General features: G+C 47.7%; 1 protein-coding gene across 1 annotated transcript in view; it reads right to left on the bottom strand.

The window, feature by feature from the left end:
- Window positions 1–6,473, bottom strand: part of ESRRB (estrogen related receptor beta) — a 168,776-nt gene extending 162,303 nt beyond the window's left edge. Inside the window, exon 1 of the mRNA XM_029951299.1 lies at window positions 6,445–6,473. Within this exon, the coding sequence (XP_029807159.1) occupies window positions 6,445–6,446 (2 nt within the window). The 5' untranslated portion in view covers window positions 6,447–6,473. The remainder of the gene's footprint in view (window positions 1–6,444) is intronic.
- Between the last annotated feature and the right edge of the window lie 14,552 nt (window positions 6,474–21,025).

Here is a 21,025-nt window from a genome sequence, read left to right on the forward strand (position 1 = left end):
TGAGGGGAACAGTCACAGGAGAGATGCCAGTTTAGCAATTAAATCTGACATCGGCTTAGACAAAGCTTCTTTACGGAACAGAATCAAATTCCTAGGAAGGTTTGTGCACATCTAAATAAAAGACACTCCTCTCTCTCTCTTATTTTTCTGGACAGGGGAACACGAAAGCAGGACGCAGAGGGGAGAGGGGCTAGGTGAGGACCACGATCAATGGGTCGCAGGCTGATGTAGTTAAGACAGCTGGACATTCACCACTTCCAATCACTCCGCCCAGGATTAAGGGATCAGAGGGACCTCTTGGAGAGAAGTGACTCCAAGCAACTCACTTTGCATACACTATGTGCTAGGCACTGTACTGGGCACTGTGGAAGTAAAAAATGAATCGTGAGGAGACAAATGGGAGGCAGGGTTTAGTAGTGGCACCCCCCAAATCTAGGAGGGAGAGCAGAGAGGGGGGCCGTGAGGACAATATAGGCACTTTGTAAGTTTGGGTGACACGAGGACTCACATTCTGGGTCCCTGCATCAATCAGGAAGTAGAGGCTTATCTGTGGGGAAAGAAAAGGATCAGGGCTTATTGCCTGGTGGAATAGGAGGGCCCCACACAGACACAGAGGGAGTGTTGAGGATGCTGGGACCGGGGGCCGCCCATGAGAGGAGACCCCTCAGGAACTGTGGTGAGGCCCCCTTGGCTCTTGGATTCACTTGTCACGTGATCACGTTGAGCGAGAGGACAAAGCAGGCCCTGCCGCCCTGAGAACACAGCCATGTTGGCTTTACAGCCAGCACAGGCCTGGCCTGCTCCATGGATAGAGCCCAAACCGCCCCCTGCCAAAGTAGGGTGGGGAATGGTGTGCATGAGGGGGGACCTACGAACAAAACTGCTTGTGGGGATGTGAGCCACCGCCAGGACAGCTGACCAAACTCTGTTTCTATGAAGCAGAAAAGAATCAGGCCTTCTTCTCCTCACTTAGGACTGCAGTCCAAAGCCTGGTTCCCAGCCTCTGCTCTCTGCAGTGTGGTTTAAAAGCTCTGAGTTCTCTTTAGGTTGGGAGAGGGGGGCAGGTGTCCTAACAGGCCTTGATCTCTGGTTTTCTAATGGAAGAGCTCATTGGAGAATGAGGATGGAAGTCTTGCTCCTCCAGGGTTCCGCTCGCCAACATTCAGGAAAACAGCCTGTTTCAAATGGAATGTTTGTATTCCCTCGAATTTTGTATGTTGAAGCTCCCAGGTCTAATGTGATGGCATTAGGAAGTGGGGCGTTTGGGAGGGAATCAGGTTTAGATGAGGTCATGAGGGTGGGGCCCCCAAGACGGGATTAGTGTCCTAAGACGAGGAAGAGGCCATTGCTCTTGCTCTCTCCTCCGTGTACAGAGGCAATGAGAATATGGCCAATCAGCACGGGAAGCAGAGTGTGCCAACACCTTGATCTTGGACTTCCAGGCCCCAGAACTGGGAGAAGTAAATGTCTGTTGTTTACAGTCACCTGGCCTATGGTAGTTTGTCACAGCAGCCCAAGCTTACTAAGATGTAGCTCCTCGGTGGGAGGCGTGGGGTCCTGTCTTTAGGGGTGTGACAGGATCCGTACACAAGTGACAGCTCCGTGCTGAGCAGTAAAAGTGCTACCACTTACTGGGGAAAGAGCTTCCATTTTGCATGCACTTCATCTTCCCAACAACCCTGTGAGGTAAGCTCTATAATTATGCCCAGTTAGCAGATGGGAAAACTAAGGCCTTCGGGGATTAGTTAGCTCAAGTCTCAGAGCTAAGAAGAGGGGGTGCCAGCACTCAAACCCTGGCTGCGTCCTAAGGTGTGCACCCTTGTGCCATCCATGAGAGGCACCTGGTAGGAAACAGGCAGGGATGGTCAGTGATGAGCTGGACGTATGAAGGGGAATGAAATACTGTCCCTGCCCCTTGGGGAGAGTCTGGTGCAATGAAGGAGATCCACAGCCACACCCTAGGGATGAATGCGATGCTGGTGGGAGATACGTTGGGGGCTCCAAGAAGTTGGGGGGGATGCCACCCACACAAGGAAGGCTTCACGGCAAAGCTGACATGGATGTGCTATAAATGCAGTCTTGACCCGAGGAAGGACAGATGCAAGGGGACTCACAGGCCACTGGGCATGAAGCATTAAGAGAAAGAACAGTGCTCAGAGAGGGGGCAAGAAGCCAGAGGTCTCCACTGATAGCAAGTCGGCTGTCTGGAGCCTCTGTTTATCTCCTGAAGCAGGAAAAAATAGGCCCAAGCGAAAGGACTAGAAACTGCCCACTTGGTCGGTGGCAGAAAAGAAAGGCAAGTGTCCACAGAGCATTCAGAATCCCCTTTCCAAGTAGGAGACCACACTCTGGGAGAGTCAGGCATGTTTGGGTGGCCATGTGGCTCTGACTTTCCTCTCTCCTCTACTGTACCCCACAGAACGAGGGGAGAGGGCAACCAGAAAGCGTGTGAACTTAGACTCCTGACCTCAGCTTTGCCTTGACATTGCTCGACCTTGGCCAGGTTGCTCTTTGCCTTCTCTGGCTGAAGATCAGGGGGATCTCGCCTTACTTTCCCCTTGGGCATAACGAACCAGATGGGCTCTGAGGTCCTTGTATCTAGAGAGCAGGGCAGGGGGACCAAGGACCTGGACCCAACTACAGAGCAGAGGGGGAAAGAGGGGCTGGTAGAGATGTGAACTGGTTCCAGAGGGGAAGACAGCCGCAGGACTGAAGCAGGGGGGCCAGGTCCTGGGGGCGGGGTGGGGGTGGGGTTGAATCGCTTCGTTAGGCAGCCTGGGAACTCTCCAATTGCTGGAAAATTGAGCCATACTCCTGCGTCCATGTTCTCACCTCTGGACCGGAGGAGGAGAATAGATTTGGGGAGTTGAAGGCACACATCCCCTCCAGACACTTGGTGACCCGAGGATCCATGTGCTGTGCTGCAAGGGACTGTTTTTCTGAACACCCCAGCTGAGTCTGGCTTCCGGGAGCCCCTGCCACAGTTTCCATTCTTGCTTTATGGGCCCATTCCCCTCTCTCTCCCTCTCCCTCTCCCTCTCCCTCTCCCTCTCCCTCTCTCCCTCTCCCTCTCTCCCTCTCTCTCTCTCTCTCTCTCTCTCTCTCTCTCTCTCTCTCTCTCTCTCACACACACACACACACACACACACACACACACACACACACCATGTTTCACTTTGCTGAAGTTGTACAGCAGCCTGAAAATGCTGATGGCTTAACTGGTTTAATTTTTTTCCCCAGCAACCCTGAGGGGTTTTAACTCTTTCCTCCTGAAGAAACCCTGCTTTTGGAGTTGAATGTTTAAACTCTCACTGGGAGACTCATAAATATTCGGAGTCACTCTCTCCCTCTCTGTTTGATTAGGAAATGAGCCTTTAACTCAATGTAATCCCCAAGCCATTAACAAAAAAGCCCTCAACAGCTCCACTATTAGAATTTCACTCTTAACCCGCTGAGGATTGAATTAGATTAACATAACTACCCACAATCTGAGTTTATTTTCTGTGCCAGATAGAAATGTGTTTTTCAGGGAAGGCGAGAAGGGGGAGGGATGGGAGGAGGGAGGGAGGGAGGGAGAGAGAGAGCAGGAGGGTAATGAAATGTAAAAATAGAGATAAAAGAAAGATGGACAGATACACTGTAGAAATGAAGTGATGGGGAGAAAGAGCAGTGCGTGGTCTTTGGGTTAAAAATCCCGCCAGCTGCCATCTTTTATTTACGGGGTATCTGGGGAGCCTGGGCTACGTGGAATCATTTGAATTAGGGGAGCGCTTTCCAGGTATTTGCGGTTTCTTCTTCCTGGAGATTGATGGTCCTGCACCTGAGCCTGCTGCATTCCAAAGCACCTGTTCATTGGCCCCACTGTCCCCAATTTAGGAGGAGGTCAGGCTGGGTTTCCATATGCTCAGGGGGGGGGCACTCATAAAACAACAGTGCATGCACACGGGCGAGTGCACGCTCACATTCAGAGAAATAAAACAATGACAAGGATGGAATGGGTTAGATTTGCAGACATGAAGTTGCAGACAGCCCCATGACCAATTGCATTTAAGAAATCAGTGTGGAAAAAAAATGAGTTTGACGGGAGCTCGGTCCACATAAAATTAATCGTTATTGAAGCAGAAACTAAGTAATCAGAGGCTGCCTTAGGCAAATGCATTGAAGTTTCCCCCAACTGCATCTCCAGAACTAAGCCCAAAGGGAAAAACGCATCCTGAACTTGAGAGTGAAAGCGAGGCCCTCCATCCCACTGCCAAACAAAGCCTCTCCCCCCCCACCCCCCAAGCATCCACAAGTAGCCAGAAGAAGGAGTGGTTCTTGCCTAAATATTCCAACACACAGTCTCTCTCCACTGTTCACACTCAGGAGAACATAGCTTGTTCAGAGATGCAGACTCTCTCCCATTGCATTTAATCCTGGGCCAACAGGCTTCGGGGTGCATGTCGAGGTGGGGAGGGAATGGTGGGCTCTTGCATTCAAAGATTAAAAAATGTCACACTTGCTCTAAAAAGCCTCTGAGATCTGAAGGGCCTAGGCCAGAAGTTCAGTTTGTGCCAACAGCTGACGGCTGCAGTTTCCCAATACAGTGTCTGCCATGGCTGGGCTCCTCTGAGCTTTTCCTTAACAATAACCCACCACCTCTCACCTCAGCAGTATCCCGGGGGGCCTTGGCAGGGCATGTCCATCAAAGTGGAGTCCTTGGAATCGGGGAAAAATAATATTGCCATATACAGAGTACATCCAACTCCTGTTTTCTGTTTTTTTTTTTTTCTTGACTTTCTGGGCTTTACCTTCCGCACTGGATTTTAAATAGTGACACTCCCCTCAACCCCCCATTTTACACCAAACTCCTTATTCTGAATTTTTTCATGTACTGGTGAAAGGTCTTACTACCTGAACGCATGAAGTGAAGTTGACCTTCTGACTTCTTGTTCCTTCCTGATCCCCACTCTCTCCTCCAAAATAATAAATGAATGGACTAAAGAGATTAATAACCCTAAATAAAATAGGGTTGAAAGTAAAGAACACAAAGAAGTTTTAGAAAGGTCAGAAGTAAAACAAGATCAAGTCCCTCTAAACATATGTGTATTCATATTATTTGACTTTTGCCAACTTAGATTTGTTAAAACTATTGCTTTTAATCAAAGAGAATCCAGACCCATCTGTTTTGTTTAGTGTTTTCAAGTTGTTGGAAAGATTATTATTTTTTGGTTAGGATACTGTTTCCCAAAGAAACCAAGAAGTAGTCCTTAGCAATTTAGTATACGGTAACCATTGTTTTTAGTAAACAGAAATGCAGGTGTTATTAAACTACTCATTTTAAAAGTTGTATATAATATACATTAAACATCATCACCCCCCCCAAACTTAGAGCTACTATTCCTCTATAAATAATATATAGCAAACTTCCCCAAGTGCATGATTTTTAGCTAATAATCTGCATTATCCAAAATCTAAAGTCCTCAGTCTTCCACAGGAAGCTTGTGGGGTGTGGGCCCTGTGGACACGTGACAATGTCTGGGAGACTGTCACCCCTGGGAGCCACTGATGTGCTCCCAGAGCTTGCACCCGGATCTTCTCAAACAGGCAGGGCTCTGCCAAGAATCGTGATGCTAAGTTTCTCCCTTTCGGGAAGGATGCAGAGCTCCAGGCATCCAAGGCACGCCCCACCTGGCTTCCTCCTTTCCCAGACTCCTCCTCCCCACCCCCACCAAGTTCCCCTTTCAGGGTGAAGGAACTACACCAAACGTGGGAGCCAACAAAAGCCTGTAAGGCAAGACAAATCCTCAGCTCTCATCTCGGACTCCTCAAAGCAAGCTCACTCCGTGGAGCAAAAAGAAAGAGAGGAAAGAAAAAAAAAAGTCATTTCCCTTTGAGGTGCTATTGACCAGCTGGTCCCTGGGGCCAGCCTGGGCCCCCCTGAACCTGCCCCGGGGGGGCCCTCCAGCATCACCTGTCCTGTGTGAACCCGCTCTTCCTCTGTAACCTTCTTGGCTCACCCAACGCCAGAGCTGCCAGCAAATAAAAGTTTTCACGCCGGGAGACATAACCGCCCGCCGAGCCGCATGTAAACTTTCCCTCGCCCTTTTGATTTACTTACTTTTTCTCAGCGAAAACAAATAAAAATAAAAGGGAACCTACGGATTCCGAATGAGTTTGGGTGGCCGGCCCACCCAGCCAGTCCGGTTCCTCTGACCTTCCCGTGACAGTCTGCGAGAGAGGCGACATTTCCCACCACGTCCCCCCGCCCGGCCGCGGCCGCCCAGAGATGCTTCCCCGTGCCGAAAACCAGAAAGAAAGAGCAGGCACGGGGAGATATTTTTATCCATAAAAAGAGAGACGGAGAGAGGGAGAGGGAAGGAGAGAGAGAAGGGGGGTGTGGGGGGAAGGACAGGACGCCCGGGCAGCGCAGGGCAGAGAGAAGGGACAAGTTCCCTTACTCACATGCTTGGGGCCCCAGCGGGGGACAGGGGCTGGCGGGGAGCAGTCTACCCCTCAGGTGCTTCCACTTGCTGATGACTCGGTGCTCAGCTCCTCTGGCACCAGCTGACAGTCCCCTGTCTGTGTCTCTTTGTGACTAAGGACACAGTACTCCCAACCTATAAATAGATCCCGACTCCGTGATTGATATAACAGGCAGCTGACAAAAAAAAAAAAAAAAAAATCCCCACAACCATAACCAGGTCTTAAACAAAACAGCAAAAAGCTCTGGGCTTTCAACTCCACCGAGCCCCATGCAGACTCCACAGCCACACGGACCGGCTCTGGAAAGCGGGGAAGAAAGATCCACAGTGAAAGGGTGGCGGAAATGGGGGAGGTCACACAAAGGGGGAAAGTGTAAAAGTTCCTTCTCCAGGGGTGGAGCAGTCACTTAGGGTCAGGGGGGAGCCATGAATGAATGACGGTGGGCAGGGAGAGCAAGGGGAGGAGCCGACAGGAGGCCTTGACCCCGTGAAGGAGAGGCCCCACCCCAAGCCCTGTGCCCTAACAGGGCCCAAGTCAAAGTCCAGACTTGGGAGATGTCGTCAGTGCAAGTGCTTTCCACGAAAGTTTCCATTCCTGCTGCCAGATCAGGAGGAAGGGAGGGAACAGAGTTTTCCGAGCTCAGGGGCCAGACTGGGCTTCTTGGGAGACCCAAGGAAGGCTCCTGGAGGGTGAGGGAACATGTGCCGGAGAGGGGTTAGGGCAGAGTCCGGAGTCACCTGGGCTGGGTTGGTACATTATATGCAGCACATAATAGGTTTTTAAAAGGCCAGGGGACCACATTCCCGACTGAAGAACTGCCCAAGGTTGAAAGGCCTGGGGGTGTTGGTGCCTCTACTTTTTCCAGAAAGATTTCCTGGAAGAATTTGTATGAAAGAGTCTCTTTGGGGAGCCCTCTTGCACTGCTGGCGGGAATGCAACCACCAATGTTGGTGCAGCCACTCTGGAAAACAGTGTGGAGGTTCCTCAAAATATTAAAAATAGAACTATCCTATGACCCAGCTATAGCACTGCTGGGGATTTACCCAAGGGATACAGAAGTGCTGATGCACAGAGGCACATGTACCCCAGTGTTCATAGTGGCACTTTCAACAATTGCCAAATTATGGAGAGAGCCTAAATGTCCATCAACCAATGAATGGATAAAGAAGATGGAGTTTATATATACAATGGAATACTACTTGGCAATGAGACAGGATGAAATCTGGCCATTTGCAGCAACATGGATGGAACTATAGGGTGTTATGCTGAGTGAAATAAGTCAGTCCGAGAAAGACAGATACCATATGTTTTCACTCATATGTGGAATTTGAGAAACTTAACAGAAGACCATGGGGAAGAGAAGGGGGAAAAATAGTTACAAACAGAGAGGGAGGGAGGCAAACCATAAAAGACTCTTAAATACAGAGAACAAACTGGGGGTTGGTGGGAGGGAGGGAGAGAAGAAAGTGGGTGACGGGCATTGAGCAGCGCACTTGTTGGGATGAGCACCGGGTGTTGCATATAAGCCAATTTGACAGTAAATTATATATTTATATAAAGAGGAGGTGAGAAAATTACCCATATTAAAAACATTGAAAATAAGCATCATGAATAAAACACCATTAAATGATGAAAAAAAGAAAAAGAAAAAGTTTCTCTTTGGGGAAACAGACTCCACTCTTTGAAATACAGAAGGGCCTCTTACGAAACAAAAGTTCTACCAAAGTCCCACAAAGGTAGGGTGGCCTCCCTGGGGCAGGTCAGCCCAACTTGGAGAGCAGGGCCGTGGAGCAAAGTTTCCAGAAGACAGAAGAGTCACAGAGAAACGAGGGAAGTGTGACCCATCCAACAATGAACCAGGTGAGCACGTGATCCCCCGGGGACTCCCATCCTGCCACATGCAGCCTCGCTTGCTTTGGCCACACAAGGGCCATCTATCCGCCTGGACGACCTGCGTACTCAGGCACTTTGATGTACATGAAATTTCAGGTGAGTTCCCCCTTCTGTGGAGATCACGGGACAGGCCCCTTGCTGGTGTGGTAAGCAATAGGCACTTTATAATCCTTGGACTTCCTGGTTTGCCTCTCTCTCTGTAACTCCAGAGAATTCCCACGTCATGACTGAGGTTAGTGCTGCTTCAGCACATGATCACCACCAAAGCTTCTTTTTTGGGGGAACACCTTTCACTTCTGATGCAAATGGGGGACTTCCCTTTATTATCTGCTTTCTCCTCAAATCCTCCAGCTGGCCCTCCCTGATTTTCTGGCAGAAATCACACACGTCTTTCTCTTCACAGTGGTGGCCTCTCCTAGAGGCACAGAGTGCAGTCTGCAAAAAGCACTCAGTGAATGGGTTGAACCAAGTCACTTCTCCTGGAAGGCACCCTCCTTAGACAGCCTAGTGGGACCTCGCCTTGGACTTTTTACCTTCAGCCTGACCTCTGAAATACTCCAGAATTTCAATCACAATTCTTTCAAATGAACTAAGCCTTGGTATCTGCTCCCTCTAAGTGGCCCTGAGAGTCTGTGGCAAGGGTGGGGGCTGGGAAGAGGCTGCTGATAACCAGGGGGCAGCCCTCTGACCACATAGGGCTCCCTTGCAATGCTGGTCATCGGCTTGGAAGAGCACAGGCCTTTGTTTTCAGGAACGTCAAGGGCCAGGGCCCCTGGGCCACTGGGAGCTGGAACTCCCTGGCTGGAATGGAGTCTGGACTGGGATTCCCCTGGATGCCTCTTCCACTGGCTCTTAAGAAATTAGTGAAATCCCTTAACTTCTCTGTGCCGCAGTTTGCCTGCCTGCGAAGTGGAAATTCTCAGGATCCACCTCCTAAGGCTGTCAGGATGACAAAATGACTCAATGTCAAGGGCTGCTCAAAGCCTAGACATAATAAATGCTCCTGGAAGCATCACCAGGCCCCATGCAGGCCCCTGCACTCATTCTGAGGGCCGCCGACCCATCGCCCACCTTAGCCACATTCCTGGAGCTGGCTTTGGTTCTTCTCACAGAGCTGGAGCCTCTCGGCCTAAGGGTATGATGCCCACTATGTGCCAACTGCTTCACATGGGTTTCCCTGTTGCATCCTTCCTGTACGCCCATGGGGATGGTTGTCATTCCCCTGTATTAGTTTGCTAGGGCCGTCATAATGAAGCACCAAAAACCGGGTGGCTCAGAGCAACAGAAAAGTATTGTCTCCCAGTTCTGGAAGCTAGAAGTCCAAGATGTTGGTCAGGGCTGTTTCCGTCTGAGGGAAGGAGGGAGGCTCTGTTCTGGTGCTCTCTCCTAGTTTTTGGTGGTTTTCTAGGAAACTGGTGCCCCCTGTCTTGTAGAAGCATCACCCCAATCCCTGCCCTCAACTTCCCATGGCATCCTCCCTGCACATGTGTGCCTGTGTATCTAAATTTCTTTTTATAAGAACACAGTCATATTGGATTAGGACCTACCCTAATGACCGCTTTGTAAGTTGATCATCTGCAAAAGCCATATTTCCAGATAAGTTCACATTCACAGGTACTAGGGGTTAGGATTTCAACAGCATTTGGGGGGAAGACACAATTCATCCATAACATCCCCTTTTATAGAGGAGGCAAGTGAGAGTTCAGGAGGCCTTACACTGGTATGAGACACAGCCGAGTGAGTGTCACCACGGAAAAGACACAGGCAGAGGGACGTGAAGCCCCAACAAGGCCTCTCCATGCCAGAGGGACGCTGGCTACTGTGCTGGCTTGGTGCCACCGGACTCCGTTTGGCTTGCTCGGGCATCATTAGGCCTGCACATCAAGGTGACTTTACACTGTTTACAAGGGCCACTGAAGGTACAGCCGTCCCTGCCCCCACCAGCTTATCAACTCATTTACCTTTCAGAGTTCCCTACCAGACTGCAACTGGGAGGGGTGGGCAGGGACCCGCACACAACCCAGGAAGGGCCTGCATTCATTTTATCTGGAAAGAAAAATCTATCTGCTTGGGAATAGACCTAAATACAACACATCAGTGCAGCTAGGCCATTAATCATCTGCCAGGACACAGGAGACCTGAGAGTGGCCATCATGGGCGCCGCTTTACATGCCGGGGGCCAGCTGGAGCTGGGGACACCTCTGGCTCTTCCCTCTGGAGGGTGTTCTACTGGGACCAGGGAGAGAGTAACAGCTGGCATGGGAAGAGGAGACAGGAGGGGCAGTCCAGCCCCATCCTGGGTGGTTGGGCCTGAAAGCAAGGGGTTCCGTTAAAGCAAATACCACCCTCCCCCAACCAGGAACTCAATTTGCGGGGAACTGCCAGACCCTGCAGTGTGACATATGCTGCACCTCCCCCAACTCAGGGGAGCCTATGCTCTTCTTAGAGGAAGGGGAGGTGTCAGGACAGAGGAAGACAGGAGACCCAAGGTGGGGCCAAGTCAACAAATGAAAGGCCCTGGACGCCCAAGCCTGAGTTCTTCTATCCCTTTACCCCAAGAGACCTCACATGTTGCCCAACCGGCCTGCACAGCGCCCCATAAACCAGCTGTCCCTGCCCGGGTGCACTCCTCGCCTTCCACCTGCCCTCTCTTACCTACTTTCTATTCCTTCTTCAGTCCACCCTGAGTGTGATGCCCAATGTGGGCACTCCCTGCTCCCAGGGGCTCCGACTGTGACTCTGCCCCACTGCTGACAGAAAAGCTCATGTGAGCCACCTCCACATCCCGGTTTACCTTGAGTCACGTGCCCACTTCTCCTGGGTGTCTTCCTCACGCTACAGTGAGGCAGTCTTAATGGAAATAAGTCACATTGTACCGAGCACCTACCATGTACCCAGAGTCTGTACAAGGCCCTCATCTCCATTGTTTTTACTTAATCCTTACCACTACCCATGCGGGCAGGGATTATTTTTCCCCATTTGTCATCCAGGAAGCTGGAACTCAGACAGATAAGCTGACTTGCTCAAGACTGGGTACTGGGTAAGTGGTGGAGTCAGGATTTGGACGCACATCTGCCTGAGTTGAAAGCCTGTGTTCCTACTCACTATGTGCATTTCTGCTGCATCCCCAGCATGGCTCTCTGTGTTCCATGGCCATAAAATCCAATGCCTTGCTCTAGCTTATATTTGATAATTCTGCTCTAGCCTATATTCCTGGTCACACCTCTCCCTGCCACGTGGAGCCTTTTCCTTGGCAACACTGCATTCTTTCCATTCCTCTGCCTGGAACGTACCATTTGGACTTCAAGACCCAATTCCACGGTCACCTCCTCTGCAAGCCTTTCCCTATTTCCCCTGTACTCTTACAGGACTGTGCGACCCAGTCTGCTATGTCACACAGTATTATCAATATCAGGGCACCAATCGATCTCCATCCCTGTTCTCACTATCCTGGGATGTATTAGGTGACCTATAAGTGTTCATTAATGAATGAATGAAAGCTACCAAATTAGGAAATATAAAGTGAGGGGGTGAAGGGTGAGGTAGGAGATCATATAGGGTGAGCGAGAAACGGTCCAGAGAGCTGCTGGTTAAGAAGGTTGTGCACTACACAAGAGGCACGGTTCCCGTTCACCAGGAATGCCCTAGAACCATGCGGATGACAGCCTGCGTAGGTATACGAAGGCATAGGGCCTCTTCCAGCCTGTTACTACGAGCTGGAAGGGACTTGGGTGAAGGGAACATAGATGAGGAGTATAAAAGAGGTGCTTGAGCAGGTTAGGCAGACACTACGGGTTGTCCATCCTCCAGTCTTTCCCCGCTGCATTTCCTGGGCCCATCACAAGCTGTGGATGCTGAAAACACCCACTTGTTGCCCAGCCTTCTTACAGTTAGAAGTTGCCATGTGTCCCGGTCAGACAATGAGACTTAGGGGGCGGTCTGTCCGGGGAGAAGGACATTTGAGCAATGTTGTCCTCCATGATAGAGAGACATGGGGAAAGAGCTGCAGAAGCCACCTGGTAAGCGCGACGAAAGAAGCGCGCAGGAGAAAAGCCCGTATGCTGAGGCTGGTGGAGCACAAGAGGAGAACAGGTGTGAGTCCTCGATGGCGTTGGTGAGCTGCCGAACGGAAACCAACCCTGCAGCCACACACTTGTTATCAGAGAAGTTGCGTGTTTTATTGCTTACATCACAATTAGTTGTTTCCATTCCTTACATCCCAAAGCATCCTCACTGATGTATTAGAGGATGGGGGTCATGCAAATATGGCAACGCAAGCTGGGAGCTGGCCAATTCCTGTGAATTAGTAAGAAAGCCCTGAGACGTCACAGGTTGAGTCCAAGTGCAAACATTGGTAGAATAATGTTAATGGTGTGAACTCAACTTCATATTTTTGGTTATTCCATTTCTCTTCCTTACATATGATAAGTTGGCACTGTCTCCCTTTAGCTGTAATCCAAGTCCTGCGCCCCCATCCAAAAAAGTTAGGCTTTGAGACAGAGAAAAAGAAAACCCCCTGCATACTTTTGTAGCGCTTTACAAAGTGATTTTCCATTGGTTAAGTCAAAATAGCCCCCACACAGACAGGACAGGGGTGAAATAGCAGCCAAGGGATAAGTAGCAAAAGCAAAGATCACCTTCTTTCTCTAAATCAGTTGAGGTGCAACTCAGTTTCTTGGAGAGCTCCTTATGCACCCGAACACTTACTATGTGCCCTGTTCTCAGCACTCTGTGTGTTAAGTCATCCAATTCTCACAGCAACCCCACGAAGTAGTTAGGCCTTTCTCATCCCCATTTTACAGATGCAGAAACTGAGGCAGAGGGAGGTCCTAGAATCTTCCCACCTTGAAAGAGGCAGAGCTGGGATATGACCCAAGTCAGTCCCACTCCAGACCTACACTTCTCCCCCAACAATGAGGCCCCCATGATGGTGGCAACTCCTTCCTGAAAGACAAGGACGTGGTTCTATGTTTATGAGTCTGTGTCCCTCCAGGAACAATCCCAGCACTTTGGGAAGATCTAAGCAGCCCTGTGTCTTGGCTGGTGTTTATATAAGGGTTCTATGGTCTTCCCACTGGATAACTCCAAGATCTAAACTTTTCTCATTGGGCTTCCCTCCTAGCACCAACACCACAGACAGGGTGGGGAGGAGGGGTGGGGTTGCCCTCAATGCCACGAGGACTCCATGAGGCTGACTTAATAAATAATCTGCAACTCCGTAATCTCTCCCCATAGATTGCTTGGTATTTGCCTTCAGTAGATTTAGAAGTAATTAAATTACCGTGCAACCAGCCTGCAAGTCTCAGGACAAGACCTGAAGTAAAGTAAAGCCTTACTAATTCAGACAAATAGGGGGAAGGGTGGGGGGAAACCAGAGGGAACTGCGGCTTTCCTTTTCAAAGAACCACATTTTTTACATTTCTAGTACTTACAGTAAATCACACTAAACATTAATGGCGGCCAAATGGAGTTCTTGCTGAGTTTGTGTGAATGAATAAATAAAACTAATTTTAATTAGCATATTCCTTGTATACAAATATCTTCCATTAATACTCTTTTGAGAGCTTGTTGTTTGAAGGTTAAGCATTCATTCATTTGTCCAACAAGCATCATGGAGAATCATTATTGAGAATCTACAATGTGCTGCTATGTACTCTGTACTAGAAGCTGAGGATAAAGAGATAAACAAGATTCAGAAGATGTCTTGGAAGACTCTATATGTGCAAACAAATAAACTATGAGTATGCTAAGATTTATTAGAAATATATCAGCAATGTAATGAGCAACCACAATCAGGAACAACTGACTCTCCCTAAGAGGAAGTAAAGGAAAGCTTCACGGGGAAGGTGATATTTGAGCTGGGTTTTGAAGGATGAATAAGAGTCAGACAGAAAAAGAAAAGGTAAAAGGCAAGGATGGCCACAAGACAAGGGCCAGACTCCCTTGATGATGCTCCAAGGTGGCTACTCATCATTCATATGAGTTACATGACTCATGCGTTACAAGTTATGGATTGTTGGAATGGAAACTTTCAATTAGATGATGCATGCAGCAAACACTATATACATATATACATGTATATATATATATGTACATACATATATATATGATATATTTAATGTTTATTTATTTATTTTGAAAGAGACAGAGAGAGAGAGAGAATGTGAGCAGGGGAAGGGCAGAGAGAAAGGGAAAGAATCCCAAGCAGGCTCAGTGCAGAGCCCGACATGGGGCTTGATCCTATGAACCTAGAGATCATAACCTGAGCTGAAAAGAGTCAGACACTTAACTGACTGAGCCATTCAGGTGCTCCCATAGAACATTTTTAATACAGAAAACTGTGAAAGGTAATAGATACCCACATTCTTGACACCAAAACAAATAAATGGTAATCTTATATGATTAGCTACCTATTTTTTTTTTAAGAAACAAAATTTTACATGGAGACATAGACACTATTCATCACATGCTCTGTTACCTCGTCTGAAGATGCTTTCCCTGCCTGCCCTTTCCAGAGGACATCCCTCTCCTTCCCCTTCTGGGGCCTCTGCTTACTTTAACCCTTATAGTATCTCCCACAATTTGAGGTCACTTTGTTGATTTGTCCCCCACTGTAAAGTCATCTCCGTGAAACAGGGTCGTTTTTACCCTGTCCCTGACCCACATTAGGTGCCCAATGCGTATATGTAGAAGAAAGGGGGAAAGGAAGAGGGTGGACGGGGAGGAGGGAGGGCTTATAGGTTAGTATGAACTCTTCTAAGGAAATAAAAACAGTCTTCAACTGAAGGGATCTCAGCAGGGGAAGGGGCCAGAGACTGGGTTCACTTCTACAAACACTCTCTGAGCATCTGCAAAGGACAAGGCTCTGCGGGAGGCATGGGACAGGTCCTGGCCCCAGGGATCTTACTCTCAAGGAAAAGCCAGCACTGCTAATAGCCAGCCTTGGAGTGAGGGTAGATTTGGGAAGTCTGGCCCAGGTCAGGCCCCTGGGGCTGGAGACAAGGGTGTCAAAACCCCCGTCAGTCAGTGTGGAGCAGAGGTGGCTGAGCTTGTGACAGGTCTGCAGTGGGACTGGAACTGTAACCAAGGAGACAAAGCAAGGTGAAAGTATTACCGGCAAATAAAAGAAATTGACATTCAGGAAAGGTGACAAGTTACACATTAAACCACGGAATGGGAGAGGGCCGAACCTCCCCTACAGCATATCCCCAAAGACCTGCCTTTGTGCTTAGCACAGGAAAGAAAGGCTCTCCCTTTCAGACATTATTAATATTTCCCTTCCTGGTACTACTGGGGATGAGCCTTTGGGTGGGGATGTGAGGACCTGGTAGCAAGTGACTTAGGTAGAGGAGCCAACCAACCCTGGCTCATCATCTTGACTAACTGCCCCTCCCTGCCAGCACACTGATAGCATTCAGTGAGCAAATGTTTATTGAGCAGCTACTATAAACCAGACATTGGGCCAAGGACCAGGGATACAGAGATGAACAAGTATTCCTAAGAAGGCAAACACAGAAGAAAAAATATGATGCCACGTGGCAGAGGTAGAATTGAGTGGTTGGATGCTCGGAGGACTCCAGTGAGGTTGTGGAAAGAGAGTATTTGAGAAGATGGGGTATTTGAGCTAGGCTTCGAAGCCTGAAGAGGAGGATGCAGGCATAGAGGCTGGTGAGGGTTGTGTTCCAGGCTGACAAACAAAAAGCATAAAAGGCAAGCCTGGAGAAGGAGGAGGAAGACGGAGGCAGTGGCAGGAGCTAGTTTCTGTGCCCAGAATGTTCAGCGTTGCCTAGAAAGCTCCTTCTCATCATTCAGACCTTAGCGTCCATGGTCACCTCCTCTGAGAGGCTTTCCCTAGCCACCCATTGGTCAGAGTGTCTACACCCTACTTTAAGAGATCCCAGCCTGTATGTGTGGTATTATGTGTATGTGGCTTAAGTTAAGCTATAACCCAGGGGCAGTTAGCATATCAATCAAGAATGCACAGCGCAGGGTAAGGGTTGGTAATTAGCCAGGAGGCCTATGTCTGGAGTGTCTCATATTTGTATCAAGATCAGTGAGAAACGCTTGGCTAAGTAGCCTAGCAAATGTTGGAAGTGGATTTTTACTGGCAAATTAGATGGGAATTCTGTGAAATTTTCGAGATCTACACGAGATGGTGCTGTGTGGGTACCCCACCCCCGAATCCTTCTGCCCATCGGGAATCAACTGCTTCTAAGATGGTCGGTATCTAACAGTGTGGCCACCTCCCACCTCAAGGATCCCTTCTTCTGTCTCTTTTCTCTGCCACCACTGACGCTAGCTCTGCTAAAAGCAGGTCTGAGGAGGAGAGCTAATGCCTCATGGGTCAGTCTTCAACTGATGGGAAACAGGAGTCATTGGATAAACAGCCCAGTCTCCCGGTCCTTTGGTGGAAGATTCTGCAGTTTGCTTCACATGGTGTCTCAGAGCATCCCCAGATGGGTTAAGGTGCAACCACTCGCAGCAGTAACCCTCCTTAGCAAACCTTTTGATGTCTCCATTTGCTGTCTTTTTTCTTTCCTGTTTCCTTTTCCCTCCTCCTTCACTTATACTTCCTGAAATCATCCCTGAAATAACATAGTTATACCCACGCTCTTGTCTCAGGATCTGCTTATGGGGGAACCACTAGATGAGACAATCGGATAGGCCTCCTAATATGCACTGGAAACATTCACCTGCCTTTGTACACAGAGTATAAGAAACCAATAGAGTCAGTGGGCTTTACCCATTGGGGTGATGCTCTACGCCAATCCCCAAGTAGTACTATCAGGCAGCTGTAAAATCTAGAAGATTGTGGTTGCTGGTGGTCTATCAGAGTAGTAAGAATCTTACCTCTGGAATCTTGGTGTTTGTTGGAGCACTTGAAAGGCCAGGGAGCTGGGATTTACTTCCGCCCACAGAATAGGTATATGAACTGGCTTTGCACTTGCCTCTTGGAGAAGAGTACTTGATGAACATCTCTATGAGGGCAAAATTTGGTCTGCAATTGCATCTCTTATGACATTGTTCTGATATAGTGGGGAGGAGTCAACCAGGAAGAACCTGAGTTGTCATTGCGCATATCGGGTAATCCAGTTTACAAAACCACCTAAAGTAACTTCCAATAGCATTCAAATAATCTTACTTTAATTTCCCAAATGGGACTTATTCTTTCTTTTAAAAAATTTCTTTTTATTGGGGCACCTGGGTGGCTTAGTCAGTTAAGCATCCAACTTTGGCACAGGTCATGATCTCACAGTTCACGGGTTTGAGCCCTGCATCGGGCTCTGTACTGATAGCTCAGAGCCTGGAGCTTGCTTCAGTTTCTGTCTGTCTGTCTGTCTGTCTGTCTCTCTCCCTCTCTCTCAAAAATAAATAAACATTAAAAAAATATTCTTTATCTTTATCTATCTCCATGCCCTCTCCAAGCCCATCTCTTAATGAAAGGCAAGCTCCATATCTTGTAGGTCTCTGTCTCCTCCAGCACACACAAGAATACCAAGCACTTAGTACAACAATGCCTAGCTCAACAAATGTTCTGTTCAATGTTGAAGAGTGACAGCAGGTACAAGTGAAGACAAATAATGGGGAACCTTGTACTCTCAAGCACAGAGTTTGCACATTACCCTTTGAGCCTATAATTCTTAGGCTGTTGAGGTCATGGACATGTTTGAGAATCTGAACAAAGCTATGAGCCACTGCCTCATGCAGAAAAATGCACACATAGTAATACACATAAAATTATATCTATGAGTTCAGGGAACATATAGACCACAGGTTCAAAATTCCCACTTGTAGCCATGTGCAAGCCAGAAAAGGCTTTTGAACAGATGTGTGACAAATCCGGTTTTGTGATTTAAGATAATAACTCTCAGGGTGATACAGTGTTGGAAGAGGAAGGACTAGGAGGCTGGGGGACCAGTAGAAGGCCTTGAGACAGGCCATGAGGAAGAGCGTGTGGGTGTCAATGTAGGCAGTGGTAAGCAAATGGAGAAGAATGGGGATTTGTGGAAAGCATTTCTAAAATAGCAACTATAAGATGTGAACACTGACCAGTTGGTGAAGACGAGAGACAGAGAAGAGGTAAGGTAGCTGTAAGAGTCCTGGCCTGGACCCTAGTAGAAACAACAACCTGAATCACAGAAGAGATGGTGTGTCCCTCCCAGTGGTGAGGCCAAGGTGATAGCCTGACCCTCAGGGCCGGGTCCTAACCACAGACTTTGGTCTGCCCTCAGGCTGCACTACAGTTTCTAGGAAACAGCCTGAACCAAAGGGCCTGGGTAGGAGGGAAGAAACCTGCTTCCTCTGTTTTGCCCAATTTTGCTGAATCTTTGTTGGAGGAGTCAACTCTCTAGTACTGAAATGTACATAAAATACCGAAGTCATAGGATGAACAGATCAGAAACCTTAGCCTCTTCTCAGACATCTGTGCCTTAAAGCAGTCTTTGGCTCACACCAACTCACAGCTGTTGTTGAAATCTTGGTGTAACTATGGGGCAGCACCAGTGTGTGCACTGGATCCTAGTCCCTCTCACCCGTTCAAAGACATTGCTCCTATAATTCTATACCTCCTTCTCCCACATCAATTTTTGCCCTCCACTGGACTATTTCAACCATCATAGCAAACATGCTATTGTTTTTCTGATTTAAAAATATTCTCTCTGATCTCTCATCTCAATGCAGTTTCTGCCCCTTTTTTAATTCTGCTTTATTGCAACATTCCTTGAAAGAGTTGCCCATACTTACTGTATGTAATGTCTTTTCTGCCCATCTCTCATGAACCCATATATAGCAGACTTTTGTTCCTACCATGACACCCGAGGCCCTTAGCAGAATCACTGATGGCCTCTACATCACCAAATCCCCTGGTCAGTTGCTCATTGTTACATAATTGGGCCTCTCCGCAACACACTGGACATAATTACCCGCTCTTTCCTCGACATCACTAACTTCTCATTTTCCTGCTGTATCTCTGGATATTCCTTTCTAGTCTCCTTTGCTGGTTTCCCCTTATTTCCTGGACCTCTAAATGTTGGAGAATCTTGGGGATCAGTCCTGCTGCTCATCTCTTTTTTACCTCTATCTCCCTTGAAGATATCCTAAGATCTCAAAGCTTTAAATACTTGCAGTGTGCTGATGCTTCCTAAATTTACACTTCTAGCCAAGCCTTCTCTCGTGAATTCCATATTTTTGTATCCAATCATCTGATTCCACTTGAGTGTCTACTAAACATTTCCATCTATCATGCTCAAAGTTGAGCCACTACAACCTCCTTTCCTGCCTCTACAAATCTGCTCTTCTCATCCTAGTAAATGGTTTTTCCATTCTTCCAATTACTCAGGACAAACCCCTTAGAGTATCTTGGCCTTCTTTCTCACCTCATGTCTCATCCTTTGGGCTCCAACTGAGCACTTCCTCTTTTACACGCTGAGCCTTTCCTACTGAGATAACTGCCTTCTCTTTGCTTCTTCCACTGCCTTCTTCTATGTATTCACTACATAGTAACTGGAGTAAAACTGGTAAATCAAAAGTCAGTCATGTCACTCTTATTGTTTAAACGCTCCTAAGGCTTCCCATCTTATTCAGAGTAAACGCGAAAGTTCTTACAATGACCTCCAAAGTCCCTCATAAATTGTCCCCAATTTCCTCTCTGACCTCATCTGCTACTATTCTCCCATCACTCATCTGCTCCAGCTGCACTGGCCTCCTTCCTCTTCCTTAAACTTACTGGGTGTGTCCCTGCCGCATGGCTTTGCATTTGCTGTTCCATCACCTAGAATGCTCTTCCCCTGGATATCTGCATGACTCGCTCTCTCACCTCCTTCATGTCTTCAAGTACATGTCACTTTCCCTTTGAGACTTTAACTCGATATCTTATATAAAATTATAACTCTCTCCCCTAAACCGTCTCTATCCCCCTTCCTTCATGTATTTTTTCTAATGCTTTTCATTATTAAACATACAATATGTGTTACTTAATCATTTTGCCAATTTTCTATCTTTGCCACGAAGATATAAGCACCACACACATATAGTGATTTTTGCTCTTTGTTTACTGCTATATCACCAGTGCCAAAAAAGTACCTGAAATTATAAGTGGAACCTCAATAAATATTGTTCAGAAAATGTATACATTCTAGTTCTAGATCAGAACCTAAATGACAGTTCTAGAAATTGTAAAAAATATATATGTATTTGCTACATTCTGCTTTTCCCTTCAATGAAGTAACTTGTATCAGACCTATGTACCCACAAGACCAAAAAGTAAATCTAGATAAAATATAAAATTCTGTTTGAGGGCATTGAAGAGCTTCCAAAAGGGCCAGACATTGCGAGGATGTCTTGAAACATCTTACCTCCTAGTGAGAACTTTTGGGGGTCTATACCCTAAGAGTAAGAACATCAAGAGTAGATGAAGACTTAAAAAGTCTCAAGCTACCTTTGAGTCATCTTAGTCCCTAATTGGATTGAGGTGATCTGTCCTGTTCTCACTGCCTTCCAGCGAACAGACTAAATAAAACCTTTCTGCAGGAAGATAACTTTGTCCAGAGCCTCTGTGATTGTTCTCACACAGATCTGGTACAAAGTAAAATTTCCTAGCACACAAAGGAAGAGGACAAAGGTAACAGAAACACATCCACAGATGAGTCAGATATTAGTATTATTAGAC

Source organism: Suricata suricatta, chromosome 9 (genome assembly GCF_006229205.1).
Source record: "Suricata suricatta isolate VVHF042 chromosome 9, meerkat_22Aug2017_6uvM2_HiC, whole genome shotgun sequence".
Taxonomy (NCBI): Eukaryota; Metazoa; Chordata; class Mammalia; order Carnivora; family Herpestidae; genus Suricata; species Suricata suricatta.